At 38.3% G+C, this 20,629-nt stretch overlaps 2 protein-coding genes across 7 annotated transcripts in view; one reads left to right on the forward strand and one right to left on the reverse strand.

Annotated features, from left to right (window-relative positions):
* RUNX2 (RUNX family transcription factor 2) overlaps positions 1–20,629 on the reverse strand; it is a 217,227-nt gene that overhangs the window by 157,024 nt on the left and 39,574 nt on the right. The window lies entirely within an intron of this gene.
* The window catches only part of SUPT3H (SPT3 homolog, SAGA and STAGA complex component), a 485,878-nt gene that overhangs the window by 7,966 nt on the left and 457,283 nt on the right, over positions 1–20,629 (forward strand). Inside the window, exons 2-3 of one of the 6 annotated variants that reach the window (XM_074991369.1) lie at positions 6,574–6,676; positions 7,097–7,200. The exons of 1 other annotated variant lie outside the window; for it this stretch is intronic. In XM_074991369.1, coding sequence (XP_074847470.1) covers positions 7,097–7,200 — 104 coding nt within the window. In that variant the 5' untranslated portion in view covers positions 6,574–6,676. Of the gene's footprint in view, positions 1–6,573; positions 6,677–7,093; positions 7,201–20,629 lie in introns of those variants that run through there. 4 more of the 6 variants (XM_074991373.1, XM_074991371.1, XM_074991372.1 and 1 more) reach the window with 4 other exon arrangements.

A 20,629-nucleotide genomic window follows, 5' to 3' on the forward strand; every position in this document is an offset into this window, starting at 1 on the left:
TCTATTTGTAAAAGCTTATGAAGTAGTGCATACCACCACCTCTTATGTGTCTTTAAGAAAGCATGAGTAAACAGAGGGATTGTGTGCTATGCCTTGAAGATTAGTCTGTTATGGGTGTGACCATATCACTTGGGAATTACACATGAAGAATGTACACTGTATGAACAGATTATGGTTGCCAGCATATTTTACCTTAATGAGAATTATTGGCCTGAACCTAAGCCCATGAGGTTTAGGATTTGTCCACTGTAGGTTGTTTGTGGGCATAAGGTAATCGCTTTCCTGGTTTCTTATGTAATTGTTTATTTAATTTATGTCAAAGGTGTTGAAAGATCAGGATTGGTATTTTTTTGTCTGTGTTCTCATAGAGTAACATTATTTCTTAAATCTGTCTTCTTTCCTTATAAGATTGCCAATTTTTTTTTAAGAGAAAATAATTTGCAAGTATGACATAGATTTAGATAGGGCCTTATAATTACTCATTTTAAATAACTTTAATCAAAAGTTATGTTCTCCTTGCTAGAGTTCATGATTAAACTATGGCATGTTGAAATAATCTTTGACCTGATCTGAACATCTGATTTCACTTTGTGGAATATGGCAAACAGCTGTAATTCAATTCAAAGCTAAAACAACTGTAGTACATTGACCCATTGAAGATTACAGTAGGTTTTCAATTCCATGTTAGCTGTATTTATTGGAGAAAATTGATTTGAGAGTGCTTCTGCTTTTGACTTTGTTTTTAATGTCCGGAAGAAAGGAAATGGAACATGTGGGTGATGGGGCTTTGATGTGTAAAGAAGTTAATTATTTAAACCATCAAACAAAGTGTGGGCTGGGGAAGTAATTATTTGAAAGGCTATGACAGGGCCTGATGAGCTGTTGGTTCATCATGTCAAGAAAATGCTGTACACCTGCGTGATTTGAAAGTTAAATAATTTGATTTTAGTAGGAAGACAGTGGTTTAATGGATGGGTAGAACTGGTGTGCTCCTCGTCCCTGTTTCTGAAAAGATTTATGCAGGTAGGTAGTCCCGCTGTATTTAATGGGGTTGCTCATGTGTCAGTGTTTGCAGGACTAGAACTTTAGCAAGTAATTGTGCTGACATAAAACATAAGAATAAATGGCACCCTGACGGTTCCACTTCTTGGTGGAAACATTTGCAGGATTGTGGCCTACGTGCATAATTATTTTTGAAAGAGTCCCACTAAATTCAGTAGGTTTTCTTGTATGCAAGGCATGGTAGCCAGCCTCAGATGTTCAAAACTCATTAGCTCAAAACTCATGAGATGTAACTTTTATTTGATTCTTTATTGCTTATTTGCTTTTTAGTTTCTGAATATTAGGATGTGTGTGAGTGTCACTTTCAAAATTTTCTTTGCAGCCCTAAGGGCTAGCTTTTTTTTTTTTTTCAGGTGAAATTACCACATGATCACTTGTCTCCAGGTTTTGGAGCTTTAAGTAAAGCAGTAAATATTATGCCATGTGGCAGTGTATACCTTTCTCAGTAACAATTATTAACTGTAACAGAGAGGAAGCCATGCTAGTCTATACACTATCAAAACAAAAAGCAGTCAAGTAGCACTTTAAAGACTAGCAAAATAGTTTATTAGGTGAGCTTTCGTGGGACAGACCCACTTCTTCAGACCATAGCCAGACCAGAACAGACTCAATATTTAAGGCACAGAGAACCAAAAACAGTAAGCGAGGAGAACAAATCAGAAAAGGATAATCAAGGTGAGCAAATCAGAGAGTGGAGGGGTGGGGGGGAAGGTCAGGAATTAGATTGAGCCAAGTATGCAGACGAGCCCGTATAGTGACTCAGAAAGTTCCCATCACGATTTAAACCATGTGTTAATGTGCCGAATTTGAATATAAAAGCCATCTCGGCTGCTTCCTTTTCCAGAACGGTGCGATGATCATTCTTCAGTAACACACATACCTTTAGGTCATTGACAGAATGTCAAAATTCTTCAATCATATATGCCATCATGTGCCAACAATGCCCAGATGCTTTGTATATTGGACAGACTTCTAACTCCCTTAGACAAAGGGTCAATGAGCATAAGACAGACATCAAAACACTCCAGATCCACAAACCAGTTAGTCAACATTTTAATGGAATGGGGCATTCTGTCAATGACCTAAAGGTATGTGTGTTACTGAAGAAGAATTATCGCACCGTTCTGAAAAGGGAAGCAGCCGAGCTGGCTTTTATATTCAAATTTGGCACATTAACACATGGTTTAAATTGTGATGGGAACTTTCTGAGTCACTATAGGGGCTCGTCTGCATACTTGGCTCAATCTAATTCTTGACTTCCCCCCCCAGCCCTCCACTCTCTGATTTGCTCACCTTGATTATCTTTTTCTGATTTGTCCTCCTTGCTTACTGTTTTTGGTTCTCTGTGCCTTAAATATTGAGTCTGTTCTGGTCTGGCTATGGTCTGAAGAAGTGGATCTCTCCCACGAAAGCTCACCTAATAAATTATTAACTGTTGACTTAATAGGCCATCTTTAGGACATGTCTTCACTATGGGGTGGATCAATGGGTAGTGATTGATCCAGCAGGGGTTGATTTATTGCCTCTATTACAAACATGATAAATTGATCCCTTAGTGCTCTTATTGACTCCAGTACCCCATCAAAATGAGAAGAGTAAGTGGAGATGGCAGGAGAGTGTCAGCTGTCGATTTACTGCTGTAAAGATAGAATGGTCAGAAGACAGAAATATGTCAACTTCAGCTATGTTATTCACAGAGCTGGAGTTGCATAACTTAGGTTGATAGTTTGCAGTAATATAGACAGGCCTGAGTGAGTAGGAGGGAAGTAATACTATGTACTATGTGCTTAAGTTTCCTGACAAGCCCAAATAATGTTACAATCACAGTCCTATAAACACATGTATAACTTTACTCACACAAGTGGTTCCAATGAAATTAATGGGACTATGCATGCTTAAAATGAAGCATGTTTGTTTGCAGGATTGGAGCCTTGTCTTATTAATTATTCATTCCAGTAATATATTCTTTAAAATATTTAAGGGCAAGAAATTCTAGCCCAGGGGTGAGCAACCCCCGGCACATGAGCCAACATTCATTGGCACGCGAGGTGGGAGCTTAGCCCCGCCCCTGCTTCTGATGCAGCCAAGAACTCGCTCAAAGACGTGCCACCTGTGGATTAACAAAAGACCAACTACTGCTACCAATCACCACCGAAACAGTAAAACTCTGTATCTTTATTTATTTATTAATGTAGCTAAGTGGGACTATTAGTGAATATCACTAGCACTTGGTCCATACATATGGGTCAGAAGGTCAAATTTTGGTACTCCACTTTGGTAAGGTTGCTGACCCCATTGCAGCCAAAAACTAGTGTTGATGTCTTGTACAGCTTTGCTGAATTCTATTTCTACTTCTCTATGACCTTTTGACTGAAGAATTTTGACATTACTGTTAGAGGGCATACACATTTTCAGTTGTTAAAATTAGATGTTAACTTTTATATAAATAATAAAACAGTGTAATAAGCAAAATGTGTTTTAACAAACATAAGACTAAATATACTCTTGATATAAATTTCCAAGCGTGTGAGTGTTTGGTACAATAGCACCTCCAATATTTAGAAGCACTGTGATAGGAGTAGCACGTAATCTTCTTTTACATTGACAGACAAGTTTATTGCCTTTCTTAAAACTCAATAATTTTACTGTTTAGGTTTATGAGACTAATGTAACTGCTGACCAAGACCCCAGTCCTGTGAACACTTAAAAATACATGCCTACTCATATGACTAAAGTCAGACTTCAGTGGGACTAAATATGTGAGTAAAATTACACATTCTCTTGCGTTGGTAGTGTAGGAACCTAAATTATAATCGGAAGAACAAGTGGAAGTGTCTTAAACTGTATGGCTACAATTACACTACAGAGGTCTGTCAACAGAAGTCATTTTCTGACAAAGCTTCTGTCGACAGAGTATGGCCACGCGCTAAAAGCGGCTTGGAAGAGTGTTCCGCTCTTTTGACAGAGCAGCCGGAGTGCCTGGCTGCTCTCTCAACAAAACAGGCACCAGGAAGCACAGTAGACGTGACTGCCCATTGTTATGATGTCCTGTCTGTAGTGAGAAGGCCTCCAGAGTGTCTACATAGCATTCTGCCGACAGCAGTATTGTCTCATGACTGAGAGGCAGAGCTCTGCTGGAGAAAGTGTTTAGTTTTGTTGACAAACTGTCTGCAAAAGCGCATTTTGTGTCTGCATGCTCCATGAGTTTTGTTGACAAAACTGGGGTTTTGTCAGCAAACTCGCTAGTGTTCCTGTAGTGTGTGTGAAATCATTTGTATAAAACAATGTGCTGATGGTATTTTAGAAGTTTCTCTATCTCTTTCTCTTTCTATTCAGTGTATCCTTAACCTTTTAAAAGTAACTATAATTATAACATTACTAATTTAAAATACTTTACATGCTGTAGTCAGAAGACTAAAAATCTTTAAAAAATGCAAATTAAAGTACATTGCAATTACCATATAGAGAGTTAGTGTTGGAGAGAAAACTTGGTCTGCACGTTTTATTGGTAAGCATTTTTTTAAAAGTGTAGGTTAAAGGTGAAATTATGAGTTGGAATTGTCTGACTGAAAATAAATATTAACGTCTTTATTATCACAACTACTACTAAAACAGCGTAAGAAATCAGCAGATATTGGATAAGTTCAGGTTTACCAGCTCGTAGCATACCAGATGGGAAAAAAATATACCAGCTCTTCTGCTTATCAGAAGACAACCATGGTACTTGTGAAGCATTGATTTTGCTAAGCATTGTTTGGAGGTAACAACAAGACACGCAAGGGTATTTGATTTTCTTTCTTTTCATATATGGAAATGTACTTGGATAAGATTTAGCTCTTTGTAGTGTTTCTCAGGAGTAATGTTTAAAATACAAACTTGTGTGTTTATTTTTACTTAAACAGGTTGAACCTCTCGTCTGGCACCCTCAGGACCTGACTGGTGCCGGATGAGAGAATTTTCTCGACCATGCGAGGTCAATATTGTCTAGCAGGATTACCAACACTTCCACTGCTTACTGGGCTGTTCGAAGATATTTATGCGCACATTACAGCTAAAAAACAGTACATAACACAGAGCCAGGACTGGTGGCTGTAAACTAACTTTATAGGACCATGGGAAACTTGACCACACCCATGATAAGTGGGCATCTGGCTAACTAAAATCATGCTGGATTATGGAATTTGCTGGATGAGAGATGTCTGGATTAGAGCGGTTCAACCCATATTAATTTAGTTTATCAAATTCATTTTATTATTTGGTGGTCTTCATGAAATATCATTTTTACACACTGGCTATGTCTACACCAGCACCCCCCTTTTGAAAGAGCTACATCGGGATATGCTAATGAGGATATGCTAATGACCTGCATCTGGCAAAGTGGGTCTTTGCCCACAAAAGCTTATGCTCATACATTTCTGTTAGTCTATAAGGTGCCACAGGACCCCTCGTTGCTTTTGCAGATCCAGACTAACACGGCCACCTCTCTGATAATTAGCATAATGGTGGCCGCAGCACTTTGGAAGTGCCGCTTTCGATCACGCGCAGCTCGTCTACGTGGGGCCCTTTTCAAAAGGACCCCACAGACGTGGAAATACCCTTATTCCTATTTGGTTATAGGAATAAGGGGATTTTGACATCTGTGGGGTCCTTTCGAACAGGACCCTATGTAGACAAGCCACGCATGACAACAAGCAGCACTTTCAAAGGCCAGTCTTTAGCATATACCAATGGGTCTCATTAGCCATCCTCCTTTTGAAAGAGGGGTGCTGGTGTAGACATGGTCACTGTCTGATACTTCTTTCATTTGTTTTCAGTAAATTGATTATAGATTGATATGATTTAAATATATTTTGATTTGCATGTTATTAGCAGGGAAAAGCACATGAACTGAATTAGCATCCATGATCTGTTTGGAGTAGAACTGTGTGCCTGTTTCACCTTGGAATATATTGCTTTACATTTACAGAAATTAACATTTTAAAATAATTTTTGGGTCATCATGTATCACTACTTTTTACAGTTACTGGGCTACGCATAAAGGTGAAACAGTTAAGTGGGTAAATAACATTTAAAGATCTCTGAGGTCTTTCACATTTCCTTTTGATTTTTTTTAAGGTTCGATATTTGGTTTCAGTACTGTAAGGAGTATTAATCTACAGTAAATAAGGATGCTTTCCTTTGTAATGAAAGTTAGGTTTAATGCATTTTAACTTATTGTGTGCATTAACTTCATAGCTATATTTTATTAATTTTGTCTGTATGTAGACAAACCCTGCATGAATATGATCCCCTTGGGATTTAGTTGCTGCGTGAGCTGAAGGCTATGTGCTTCTACTGCAAGACGGGGCCTATGAAAGCCACATACATGGCTTGTAATAATGTGAGCTCTTGAACAGAGATTCAGATAATCTTGCATTGATGCTTTATGAATTCTTTGAGTACCCACAAATGGCTCCATGATTTTTCTTTCTTTCTTTCTTTTTCTTTCTTTTCTTTCTTTTTCAAATAAAGCCAGTGAAGAAGGGTGAACACAAATTCAAACCCAACACATACTTTCAGTGACAGCTAGTTGAAGTGGTTCCTGACCACATTTTAAGGTTTGTGGATAATACAGGTGAGAACTCAAGCAGGCTTCTATTCTACATCTAAAAGACTTTTTTATGTGTTGGATTTTCATTCATGTTTTGTCTGAATTGCTTTTTTCCTCTTGAATCTGTAATGTTAAGCAAGCATATGTAGCAGTCACCAAGGTAAAACCATTACAATTATGACTGATTCCTCTTATGTCTCTCATTACTAAAATGAACAGTGTGGTTTTCTCAATTTGTCCTATAATAGTTCAGCAAATAACCTACTGGTAGCACTGCATAAAATACATTGTTAACTTCAGTATGAAACATAGTATATATTAGGCTGGATATTTTAAACCACATGTACTTTGTGAAGTGGTTTATAATTTCTGCCATTTTGGAGATCTTCTGTTTATTAAATTAAATACATTTGCAAGCTCTTTTGTTCCTTTTTGTTTACTCAGATGAGCAATATTGCTGCTAGCCCGATGTCAAATGTTGCCTCTTCGAGCAGTGGAAGAGGGGCAGGGAAATCAACAAGCTTTACTCCTGAACTGCAAAGTATGATGTAAGTAATCTATCCAAACAGCTTGAACTGTTTGAATTTTGAATGTGTGTTTCTTGTCATGCTGTAAGAAAGTAGGGCATAAGAAGAACAGATACATATGATGGCTGTCCCATGTGTTTTAAAAATATAAACAGCTAGGTAAATACAAGATTACCCATTTTTGTTGAACTAATAATAGGAAGAAAAAATCCTGTTAAATAAGAGAGATATTTTATGAATCATATATGAAAATAAGTTGAAACCTGAATTTCTAAATTTGGCATCAAATAAGATACTGTTGACAGAAAATTATTTTAAAGTAGCTTTTCATTATAATTTCATTTATATGGTTTTTGATGCTAATGCGGAAAGATTTATTTACTGTTGAGATAATGCTATTTATTATAGAATTAACATGTGTGGACCAGTTGGAACTGATTACATTTTAGTCTTAGTGGCGAGCAAAATTGTTATAAGGAAAAATGATTTATTATTTTAAAATGCAACTGGAATTGTACAAACCTGAGTAATCAGAGTTGTAAGTTGTGATACAGTATTAGAAGGTTTTGTAGCTCAGAACTTCTAAAAGTAAGATGGGATATTTATATAGCCATTCACTCGATCTTTAAGACATTGCATAATCAAGAAGATTTCCTGACCTAAGGCTCTTTTCTACTTGATTAGTGGCCTATTACACTGGGCCAGGCTTCATATCTTGATTTGGAAAAAGGCAACCTATCCATTAGAGAGCTTGACCTGCCAGCACTGCCGTTTCACCCCTTTTATATGGGTTCAGGACTCATTGATCTGCGGGTGGGGGGAGAACTCAGGCTAATGAGCTCTTCTTTCCCTGTGGATCATGGCATTCCTGATTTATCAGGCAGTTTAAAGAAAATTTCAGCTGAAGGCTGGAGCATATCTTCTTTAAATCTGCAGATGGAGAACTGGGCTGGTAGCCCAACTCCAAATTATGTGTAACTCTTTTACCTACTATTGTCAGTATATCTTGTGTGTGTAGGGTGGGGGATGTAAATTAGGGCGTACATATATGCATTGCTGAGTTAGCTGTACCTAAAGGGAAGCTGTGCCATATGAAATCTTATTGGACTGTTTAGAAGCGTTTTCTTCCACTGATTTCTTTTCTAGATTTTTACTTTCTTAGAAAGCTAGTACAGTAATGGAGTTCCAATAAGTAAACCTGTTCCCCCAAAAAGATACCATTGTCCATTTTTGGCTATCTTTGCTCATTAAAATTGCTGAAATGTATGTCTCAGCTCTGGAAAATACTCTAACAGTTCAATAGAAAGTAAGATGATGCAGAGTAGGTTGGAAATATATTTTGGGCTATTGATCTTTATATTGGCAGGATCCTTAAACTCTGAAGAAGAGGGGACTTAACGTTTTTCACTTTTTGACTTTCACTGTCTGATTTCAGTCATACAGAATAATAGTTTAGAAGGCATAAGAATGGCCATTACAGGGTCATACCAAAGGTCCACCTAGCCCAGCATCCCGCCTATCTACAGTGGCCAGTGCCAGGTGCCCCAGAGAGGGTGGACCAAAGACAATGATCAAGTGACTTGTCTCCTGCCGTCCATCTCCAGCCTCTGACAAACAGAGGCCAGGGACACCATTCCTACCCCCTGGCTAATAGCCTTTTATGGACCTGACCTCCATGAACTTATCAAGCTCTTCTTTGAACTGTCTTATAGTCCTAGCCTTCACAGCCTCTGGCAAGGAGTTCTCCAGGTTGACTGTGAGCTGTGTGAAAAAGAACTTTCTTTTATTAGTTTTAAACTTGCTACCCATCAATTGTATTTGGTGTCCTTTAGTTCTTATAATATAGGAACAAGTAAATAACTTTTTTTTATTCATCCTCTCCACACAGCTCATGATTTTATATACCTCTATCATATCCTCCCCTCCTCTCCTCTTTTCTAAACTGAGAAGTCAGTCTCTTTAGCCTCTCCTCATATAGAACTCGTTCCAAATCCTTAATCATGTTTGTTGCCTTTTTCTGAACCTTTTCTAATGCCAAAATATCTTTTTTTGAAGTGAGGAGACCACATCTTTACGCAGTATTCAAAATGTGGGCGTACCATAGTTTTATAAAGGGCCAATAAAATGTTGTTTCTTATGTTCTATTCCTTTTTCAGTAATTCCTAATATCCTATTTGCTTTTTGACTGTCGCTGCACATTGCATGGATATTTTCAGAGAACTATCCACAATAACCCCCAGGATCTGTTTCCTGATTAGTTGTAGCTAAATTAGCCCCCAACATGTTGTATGTATACTTTGGGGTATTTTTTCCAGTGTGCATTACTTTACACTTATCCACATTAAATTTCATTTGCCATTTTATTGCCCAATCACTCAGTTTGGTGAGATCTTTTTGAAGTTCTTTACAGTCTGCTTTCGTCTTGACTATTTTGAACAGTTTATTATTGTCCTCAAACTTTACCACCTCACTACTTACCCCTTTCTCTAGATAATTTATGAATAAGTTGAATAGGATTGGTCCTAGGACTGACCATTGGGAAACTCCACTGATTACCCTTCTCCGTTGAGAAAATTTACCATTTATTCCTACTCTTTGTTTCCTGTCTTTTAACCAGTTCTCAGTCCATGAAAGGATCTTCCCTGTTATCCTATGACAACCTAATTTACCCAAGTCCAGCTTCTATTTAATACTTTGTTTATACTGTAGCCTGCATAAGGGCAATATTTTTAAAATAATGTCCTAGAAACAGCATTTTCTACTGTGATCTAGATACTATCTCTTTGAACCTTTTGCTTTAAAATGGAATCAAAGACTACAGTTAAGTCTGTCTTTTTCACTTAAGATTTTGACAAACTTTGTTGCACAGGCTTACAAGGTTTTAGATCTTGGTAACTTAGATTGTATTTTGTCCTTCTCTACCAATACAGTAGGCACTGAGGATCCGGTTCATAAAAAAAAAACTTGAGATTTCAACTTGTATTATTTCTGTTGTGTTTTTTGTGGAAATATTGTCTGTCTCAAAGCCTGCAAAGCTGAATGTGTTTCCTTTGAGTAAATATTATAATAGTCTGCTTAATGTTACAGAAATTTGTCAGATCCTAGTAACAATGTACCACATTGGTTGATTTCCTTCTAATCTACTACTCGTATTTTTAATTTTCCTCTGGTTTCCTCTATTTGTTGAGGGGCTCTATTAGGATTTTAAAACTTATTATAGAACATATCTAACTTTGTATGATAGTTTGACATTTAGCTGTGCTTGTGTTTTCCTGTAGAAATCCATGTTTCCAGGTGAGTGTGTATCAGGAATACTTACTAATACACCATTCCCTTAAGTCTGCCTGCCATATTTGGCAGTTTTACTTGGAGTTATTCAGTTCTTCAGAGGTGTGGAACTCAATCAGGTATACAAGTACTGCTGGGGGTACACAGAGGTCTTCTGGGGGGTACATTAACCCATTGCAATAAAAAAATTGCAATAAAAACTGACAAATCAAGTACATAGGACTGAAGCTGGTGGGGAGCAGGCAGGCAATCTTAACTGTGTTAATTGTCAGTTTTTATTGTAATTTTTTTTTGGACCTCTGTACTTATAGATGTCACTCTGTACTGGTAATGAGAATGATCTGATGAAGTGGGTCTGTCCCACGAAAGCTCATCACCAAATAAATCATTTTGTTAGTGTTTAAAATGCTACATTTCTGCTGTTTCATATAACCAAATCACACAAGCGTTTTAAGATCTTGGGAACTGTGGGAGAAATATAATGTGCAAAACAGAAAACATTTTTAAGAATGGTCCTTTATTAAAAACAAACAAACATAGAACCTTAAAGATGAGACAGCTGCAACAGTGCCCAGATGGGACATTACTGTGTGGCATGCTAGTGCACTGTAGATTCATACCCTGGTTTTCCAATCAGGAGACAAGCCCAGAGCAATGTACGTTAGCTCTCAGGATTGCTCTATGGCTTGCCTAACAGAGGTGGTACCACTGCTGAGTTTCTCTCTCTTTGGCTAGAAAGAGAACTATCTTGGCCCTTCCTGGGGTTTGACTTTAACACTCAAAAAAAAAAAAAAAGCACACACATGTTAAAAAAAAAAAATTGGGCCAGAGAAGTACTGCTTCTCTGAATATGAATCACACCATAGAACATGAGAGAGCTTAATATGGTAAAATGTTATTGTGTTTGTGTTGTACAACTTAACACATTTGCTTACATAAGGAGAAATTGTAATATTAATTGCAACCAATTCTGTTCAGTATATGAACTTTTATAGCTAGAACCCCATGCAGATAAGAAATTGGTTTCCGCATCTGTATCTGAAAAGATGAGCTGTGGATATCTGCACTGACATCCATGTATGTGGATAACCACAGCTATGAAGCAGATATCCATACATTTTCAGGGTTCTAGGTACAAAATTTGTATCCACATCCATATCAGTGAAAATGAATCACGGATATCTGCATTGACATTTGCAGATGCAGATACCAGCTGATATAAATCGGGTATCAGTGGATTTGCAGGACTCTGTTTATATCTATGGAAATCATTTTTAGGTGTAGCTGGTGGTAACACTTAACTACACTAATGTTTGGCTTTTGGAGGCATGTGGAGATAAACAAAAGTAATGCTTTGGGCTCTGTATGCCACACACAAACACACATGTAAACAAAAAATTGAACTGTAAGTTGGCATTGATGTATGTAGCTTTTAATCTGAGGCTTTTGCAGTTATTGGGTATTTAATCCTGTAAACATTTAGAAGAACTTTATGATATATAGATCATGCTCTGACCCAAACATTGTTTGTTTATATCTGGTATGTGACTTTATAGCTTTTAGTACAGTGGTAGGTGTTAAAAATAATATAAAAGTTTCAGCAAATCTAGTGATCTGCGCTTAGTTTGTCTTCTTACATGTGATTGATCTACATCCTGTTTCCAAACAAGCTGTTGAAACCCTGAGTTCTTTTTAATTTTAAACTAAAGCTTCTGCCCAGCAGAGAGACAGCCATGATGTATGTTTTCACATAGCAGTTAAAATTTCAATTTACATGTGTCATTTGTCTAAGTCATCTACGATTTAAAATGTTTCATATAGTATTAATTTTTAGGAACCTTTAATATTATTTTCATTATTGAACTACTATAGGACATAGAGATTTTTTTCCCCCAGTGAAAGGTCATGATGAATTTTTGCTAGTAAACAAGCCCAAATCTACCTAAAATATTACAGGTTGAACCTCTCTACTTCAGCACACTCTGGTCTAGCAACATCTGTGGTCCAGCATGACTTTAGTTAGCTGGATGTCCACTTATCATGGGTGTGGCCAAGTTTCCCATGGTCCCATAAAGTTTGTTTACAGCCACCAGTCTTGGCTCTCAGTATTCTGTGCTGCTATTTACCTCTAATTTACCCCTAAATGTCTCCTAAGAACCCAGTAAGCAGTGGAGGAGTTGGTAATGCTGCTAGACAATATTGACCTCCCATGGTCCAGTAAATTCTCTGGTTCAGCACTGGTCAGGTCCTGAGGGTGCTAGGTGCGTCATAATCATTTAAATTAGTTGTGATCGTAGACCACAAAAATATGAAGACTCTGGTCCTGCACTTCATGTACACTCACCGTTTTGGTACGTCAGGAATGTTGGATTGGGCTCCAGATTAATTATCAACAAATTTACTTTTCAAAACTTGTCTATGAATGTTTTACATTTGTAAAATTGTATATTGAAAATTGGTGTGTATTTATGGTATTACTGATCCACAAATTGAGCTGATCCTATAAAGCCTTATTTGTTCACGTGCTTAAGAGGACGTGAATAGTCCCATTGATATCAAAAGCAATGGATGTCCAATGGACATGTAGTTGATCCTTTTTGTTGAATTAAGCTGTATAAAACACCATCCACTTGCTTGGTTGTGTGTGTGTGTGTGTGTGTGTGTGCGCGCGCGCGCGCGCGCTGCAGGTTGGTAAGCAATGGTAATATGTGTGATGATTAAATCTGGTTGGGGCATGTTTTCCTTTAAAGAAAAGTTTTAGCAAAAAAGAACAAAAAATTCTGCAGTACTTTTCCCAAAAAGATTTTGGATTTTTGTCACAAATATGAAAACCATTTTCCTCTCAGTCTTTTGAATCCAAATACATTTGGTTGAAAACAAATTTTTTAAAATTTTTGATAGCTGAAAAACCACAGAACCTTTGGTTTTATGACAAAAGCCCAAAATAGAATTGAAAATGGATACTTCTCATGGAAAATTTTTTTGAAAGGAGAGTTTTTCATTTACAATGAATAAATTTAATTGACATCTACATGTGGGTTAACTTGTGAAGATTAGGTGCTTCCAGTAGCTGTTGGTTAATTTTGAACTGCCCTCAATATATGTTTGGGGTGGGGATAGGGTGCGGAGGAGGGAGAAATCTGTTTGCTTTAAAGTTGTTTTTCTTATGTTGCATTGTTTTACTCCTCATTGTTGCTCTTCATTGTCATGTTTGGAAAGTTCTGAATCCTGTTATGAATTCAACCACAGCTCTACTCTTTGACCTTATTTATTTATTTTGGATGAATGATGAGAGCAACTGATTAGTTTCTGACCTTACCCTGGTTTCAGCTCCTGTGCTGCAAAAAGCACCACTTGGCGGGAACTTGTATTCATGACGAGCTGCTTTGAAGTCATAGGACTCTGAGTAGATCTAGAGATCCATTTGTATGGAGTCATTTTCAGGCCAGGGGCCTTAAATGTTATTTCTAACTCAGTATGTTTCTGATGTCAAAAGATTATACAAAAGATTGTGCAAAGGACATATGGAATTAAAACTTTCCAAAAATATGTATAATTGAAGTTACTGAGGAAGAGGAGAAGACAACTTGTGAAAAACAATTTTAAACACATCTAGAAGGTTTCAGTGGCACCACAGCATTTTAACAACTTTTAAGAGCTACTGGAGCCCCTGGTTGGTTTATTGGGTTTTTAAGCAGTAGGAAATCTGCAGTAGAAAACGATCCCTTGTTGACACAAAGATGGCCTAGATTATGTAATATGGCATTTCCATTTTTTTCTTGAGAGTCTGTTAATCACAGTGGAAAAAAATAAAAAACCTGAGTCACTTTTAGCTTTTGTACAGAGAGTGAACACTTAAAATTTTTTCCCAGTCCACGAAGTACAGTTTTAAGCAGCTCCCCAAATACATATTAATTAAGGCAGTGACTCAACTTTAGGACAGAATGAACAGCTTGGGTCATACTCCTATGGTCTATGATATCAGAAATGCTTTATGAAATTATTGCTTATATAGGTCCTTACATTAGCAATTTAATAGTTTGTATGATGTCTTGTCCCTAAAGCAGTACATTACAGGTTCCCTTTATTTTCAACATGTTGATTGAAAGTTCAAGAAATATACCAATTTGCAACTAACACAGTCTAAGAATTGCTTCATACTCCTGTTAATGGTAAACTTTGTGTCAAAATGGAATTGGATTAGTAGAATCATATTGGAGAACATAACTTTCTGATACTTGAGCTATGGTTTTCTTGTTTGTTTTACTTTCCATAATTGCTGAGAAAATAATATACATTCATTTAGTAGTGCATTTAGAACTATTACCCCCATAGAAACTGTTCTTCCTCTATGCATGAAAATATTCCAGTTCTATAATTCTAATTTTCAATTGCTCCCACATTTCTTTCCATAAAAGCCTCTGTTCATCTCTAATTTAGGCCTTCTGTGCACTATAGAGTTTTTTCAACAAGAGTTAAACTCACATATGGTCACCCCTGTAATTAAACCATTGTTGCACGCCAGCACTCTGATCTTCAGCTCTTTCATCAACATGAACAGTGAACCGTGTGTATCATTTCCACTCCAAGCTGTCTATGGGGTGCTTTTGGGAAGGGTTTGCAATGCCATCCCTGGGAAGGTACAGCTTCACATGATGGTTTCTCAAGCCCGTCATTCCATGGGAATCCTACTAGATTGCTAGGTACATTTCAACTGCCCTGTAATCTGTAACTCAGCTGTCCTGGTAGAAAGCATGGACCTTTCACTGCTGTTCAGTGTTGTGCTCCCCATGATGAACATAAAGCTATAAGAGGAGGCCAGTGGTGGGCTATTTGGCTGGGGTATTCCTTGAAGGAGCATATTGACACTGAGCTATGGTAATATGTGTTGGCACAGTGTTCTAGCGTTGTGTGCACCATGGAATGAACCATGGAATGATTGTTGCGTGTGACCCAAAAGTAATGCGTTTTAAATCACTTTTTAACATATCACTCTGTAATATGACCAAACTGATATTGCTGAATATCAACACAGGAAGCCTACAGAAGTGTGTGTGCATGTGCGTGCGTGTGCATGTATATGGTGGGGAAAGGTGTTGGCACATTGTCTATTTAAGTTCAGACTGTAAGTAGTCAGTAGGGTGATCCACTGGCAGGTTGCCAGACATATTGTTTACCTTGTGTCCACAGCTCCTCTTGGCCACCGTTGCTGTTCCCTGCTAATGGGAGCTGTGGGAAGTGGCAGCCAACACGTCCTTGTGACCTGTGCTGCCTTCCCACAGTGCCCATTGGCTTGGAACAACAAACTGTGGACAATGGGATCTGCAGGTCCTCATACCTGAGGATGCAAAATAAACAACTTCTCTGGTGGCCCACATGGTTAATAGTCTCGGAGGGGTAGCTGCATTAATCTGTAGCTTCACAAATAATAAGCAGTCCTGTGACACCTTAAGACCCGTAGTGGGTCTTCACCACAAAAGTACATTACCTAATAAATTTGTTAGTCTTTAAGGTGCCACAGTTCTGCTTGTTATCTCTGGCCACCAGTCAGTGGCTTACCCTGATGAGCTGTGTGCAGCTTGTGGATTGCATTTTGTCCACTGCTGCCTCAGTGTAAGATTATCCTAGTAGGAAACATAAAATGTTACTATTGAAATATTTCCATTTCTTCTACGTTTGGAGAAAATGTTGGAATCATTTGATGGTTTAGCTACTACTTGTCCCTCAGTTCCTGAAACTTTTTTGGGGGAGTTCTTCATCTGAAATGAGATTAATTGTGAATCCATGTTTCATTACAAATGAGATTCATAGAAGAGGGAGCTGATTTCAAAAGGTAGTTATACAGGCTCCTATTTCCGAAGTATCTGGGCACTTTTCCGGTGTTTAAAAATGGAAATGACCTTTTATTTATTTTTTCCTTCAAAATTATAAGGAAATTGATTAGTTTATAGTGTGTCATGTTTGTCTGTCTTACCCTCCCAGTTTCCACCTCCCGATATACTTTGTGGTATATGAAATTTATTTAGGAAGAAGTAAAAGAAACAGGAAATGAGTTTTGCTGAACATAGTCACTGTTTCAATTGGTAAAATTCTCAAATTAATTGTGAATAAGGCACAAGTTATAATGAAACCACTGTCTATTCTGAGCAGTGGCGAATTTTGACTGCTTGGAATAAACAATCATTAGTCAGGATACTCACTTTCAGCGTATGGTAAAAGAGAGATTTGATAAATAAGCAATGAAAAACTCAAGTCTTGAATTCCTGACGTTGGAGCAAAGTCCTATACCATGTGTTAAAAACACACACAGAGAAAATGTTTGTGTTTCTATAATTATTTGAATCTAAAACAGATCAAGAGTTCATGAATATATGGTATTTTTAGTCTATATTTGTGTGGGCATATGGCAATGGGACTATCATAGCTGTTTTCAAATGGGTCACAATTTCATTTTAATGGGTTAGCCATGCTGGTGTTAGACATGCTGGGCCCAGGGCCAAAACCTGAGCTCCACCATCCAAGGCCAGAACCAAATCCCAACGGTGTTGGTGCTTGATGGCAGGGCTCAGGTTACAGGCCCTCCTGCCTGGGGTTGAAGTATTTTGGCTTTGCCCCACCATCCACCCCAGAGTGGTGGGGCTCAGCTGGGTCATGCTTCAGCCTCTTCCCCCGCCTTGGGGTTATGTAGTAAATTTGTTGTGAGAAGCGTTGTCGCAGTGCAATGAAGTTTGAGTAGTTCTAGATCTAGGAAATGTCTAAGGTTGACAGGTATGTAAAAATAACATGGATAGGCAACATATGCAATAGTTGAGACTTACTTTAAATTTTTTGTCTTACTGACTCTTTTTCTTTTGCTTCTAACTTTCTTTGACAAATGTTTTTTGAGCAGAAATTTTTGCTTACTGGTACTGGCTCAAACATTTTTTGTCAAATTTTATTTGAGCAAAATGGTTTCAGCTATTTTTGTTATCTGAGCACGAACAAACATCTTTTTCTGACATGTTCTGTTTAGAAAAACGTGGTGGAATAATTTAGAAGTGGTTAAAGGTCAAAACCTCAAACTTGTTTTGACTTGTTCTGTTGATTTTATTATAGTATAAGGCTTTGGACTGTATGTGTATTTTTGTTTGTTTTGTCGTTTTCCTCTGAAGCATCAGAAGAGGCAGTGGGATACTGAACGGGCTGGGCCAGTCCTCTGAAGTGGCACTGAGATTCTCTCTCTTATGTGCCTGGTTGGCCTGTTCTTGCTCACTAGCTGACTTGCCATATGTGGTGTACGCCGTCCCCGGGGCACAGGGACATGCTGGCAGCAGTATGGAGCTAGCAGCTGGAAGTTGCTCTAACCCTGCTGCACTGTCAGTGGTGGGGTAGGAGCCCCTGGGAGGTTTTAAATCACCTGGGAGCAGCAGGTGGGGTTGGATGATGCACAGAGGGAGCATGCACGGGCCGGGAGACCCACGCCTCCCAACTCCTGCCAGAGAGGGGTACCTGCTGCCTTTCTAGGAGGATTTGAGGGCTGGCACTGGCTCTAAGGTAAACTGAATGTGAAATTTCTGGACTAGATGATCTGTAGTCACTTATTACCTTAAATTCTAAAACTGAGAGAGGTTGCCTTGGCGTAATTAGATAGATTAGAGATGCTCTACTGATGTAACCAAAACATCAATTTACTTATTTCCGTTTAAATCCTTCATAAACATGCCCTGAAATGGGTTTTAAGTAAGGCTATATTAGAGGTTAGAACCCATGTAACTAGATCAATTTTAAATCTATGTCCTATACTATTGCTCAGATTGGAGCTAAATTTGACTAAGTTAGTGTTGTAAATTTTAAAGGTAAGATGGTTTGAAGCTGGTAGTTTCAGGCACAGTTATAAAGCTGGCTGACTGTTCTACAGTAGCATTTCAGATTAAGGCCTCTCCTTCGTACAGAACAGTTGATCATTACAGTAAATTAGATAGGAATTATGTTTAGAAAAGCTCAACTTGCACAACTCTGTTCTATCAAATTAGTATAAATAATTCCATTTAAAACGAAAAAGCAGTAAAGTAGTACTTTAAAGATTGACAAAATAATTTATTCGGTGAGCTTTCATGGAACAGACCCACTTCTTCAGACCATAGCCATAGCAGAACAGGCCCACAATGTCAATGACAATGTCCCAAATGTCAGCTGTGGATCAGTCTCCTGATCCACAAACCAATCAGCTGACATTTTAATGGAGTGGGCCATTCTGTTCATGACTACTGGAGAGGAATTTTCACACTACTTTGGAAAGAGAGGCTGCTAAACTCTCTTATATTCAAATATGACACATTAACACATGGTTTGAACCAGGATGTGAATTTTCTGGGTCATTATAGGGGCTCTTTTGCATACTTGGCTTAATCTAATTCTTGACTCTTCTCCCCGTCCCCCAGCCCCTCTACTCTCTGATTTGCTCACCTTGATAATTTTTTTTTCTGATTTGTCAACCTTGATTACTATTTTTGGTTCTCTGTGCCTTAAATATTGAGTCTTCTGGTATGGCTATGGTCTGAAGAAGTGGGTCTGTCCCATGAAAGCTCACCTAATAAATTATTTTGTTAGTCTTTAAAGTGCTACTTTACTGCTTTTTTTGTTTTGATAGTATATAGACTAGCATGGCTTTGTCTCTGTTACTTATTCCATTTAAGGTAAGATAATTGGAGATACACATCTCTTAGAGCTGGAGGGGACCTTGGGAGGTCATCTCGTCCAGTTCCCTGCCCTTTTTTTGGCAGGACCAAACACCATCCCTGACATCTATTTGCCCCAATCTCTAAACGGCCTCCTCAAGGCTTGAGCTCACAAGGCTGGGTTTAGCAGGCCAATGCTCAAACCACTGAGCTATCCCTTCCCCCCCAGTTAGCAAGCCTCAACTTAGGAGGTTCAAAGAGTATGTTTAGATGACATGGAGGCTATTCCATGTGCTACCTCCTGAAATCAGTCTCTAGTCAAAGCCTTCAAAGTGGCGGCTAACTACTTTACATTGAATTGCTCATATTAATTTATGAGAAAACAGAGCAGTGAAAACTGAAGTTTGCAAGTTCTACAGGGCTGTTTTGGTAGATATTCTATGGTACAAAAGCTCTACAACTTAGCATTTTATTTGTCTTCTTTCATCCTCTCTCCACACTTTAATATAAATTAGGAAATGCCATGTGGAAAACTAGGAGCTGTGCAGTGAAGTCCTTATTTACCGGAGGTAATGTATGTCTGGGAATTCACTGGACCAATTTGCTTCCATATTTCTCCTAGCTCAGGGTAGTAGATTAAAGGCATAAAAAAGTTCTAAGGTGAGCTTGCAAACTTAATAATTCCAATATCATTTTATTAGGTAAAACAATACTAATAATTTTTAAAAGTCCATTTGTAACGTATTGCGTTGTGAAAAGAAGTCTGCAAAGATAGTTTCTATTCCATTGTCCTAAAAGAAATTCTGCCAGTTTACTCTGTTTGTTCTTCTAACATTATTCTGTTAAAGAAGAACATTTTTTAAGTTTGTAATATGTGGAAAAAAGTTCTAGACAGCTTTAAGTGGCTGCCATCTAGTTTTAGTCCATTTTAAGATTTCTGTCACAGGAGAAATATGAGCCTATCCAAGTTTGCATAGTTTCAGTCTATCAAGGCTAACTGTTGTTTGAGTGGGTGAACCTGATGCTTTCATAAGCTATGCCACATAAGGAGATGAAAAAATATCAGTACAAGACCATATTTAATTCATTTCAAATAAAGTTTCCATCTTAAAAAAAAGGCAACAAATTCCTTTTGAGTAGATTGAATAAAGGCTGGATAGAATTTGGTTATTTTAGAGAAGGGCTCTCGAACTCAGTTTCCCTTAGGACCAGTGCCAGTCCTCAAATCCTCCTAGGGAGCCAGCAAGTATCCCTCTCTGGCAGGGCTCTGGGAAGGAGGTGGGTATTCACGTTTCCCCACCACGCATCCCCCAACCCCAGCTCCCAACCCTCCTGCACCCCCACCCTCCTGTGCATCCCCCAACCCTGCCTGCCACCCCGGGACAATTAACCCCTCCACCAGGGGCTTGATGCCACCACCAATAGCGCAGCAGTGCAAGAAGGCAGTAGTGGTAAGAGGTGGGGGCAGTAATTCGGGGAAGGGTACGGATACGCCCATCCTCCAG

Source organism: Carettochelys insculpta, chromosome 3 (assembly GCF_033958435.1).
Source record: "Carettochelys insculpta isolate YL-2023 chromosome 3, ASM3395843v1, whole genome shotgun sequence".
Lineage (NCBI taxonomy): Eukaryota > Metazoa > Chordata > Testudines > Carettochelyidae > Carettochelys > Carettochelys insculpta.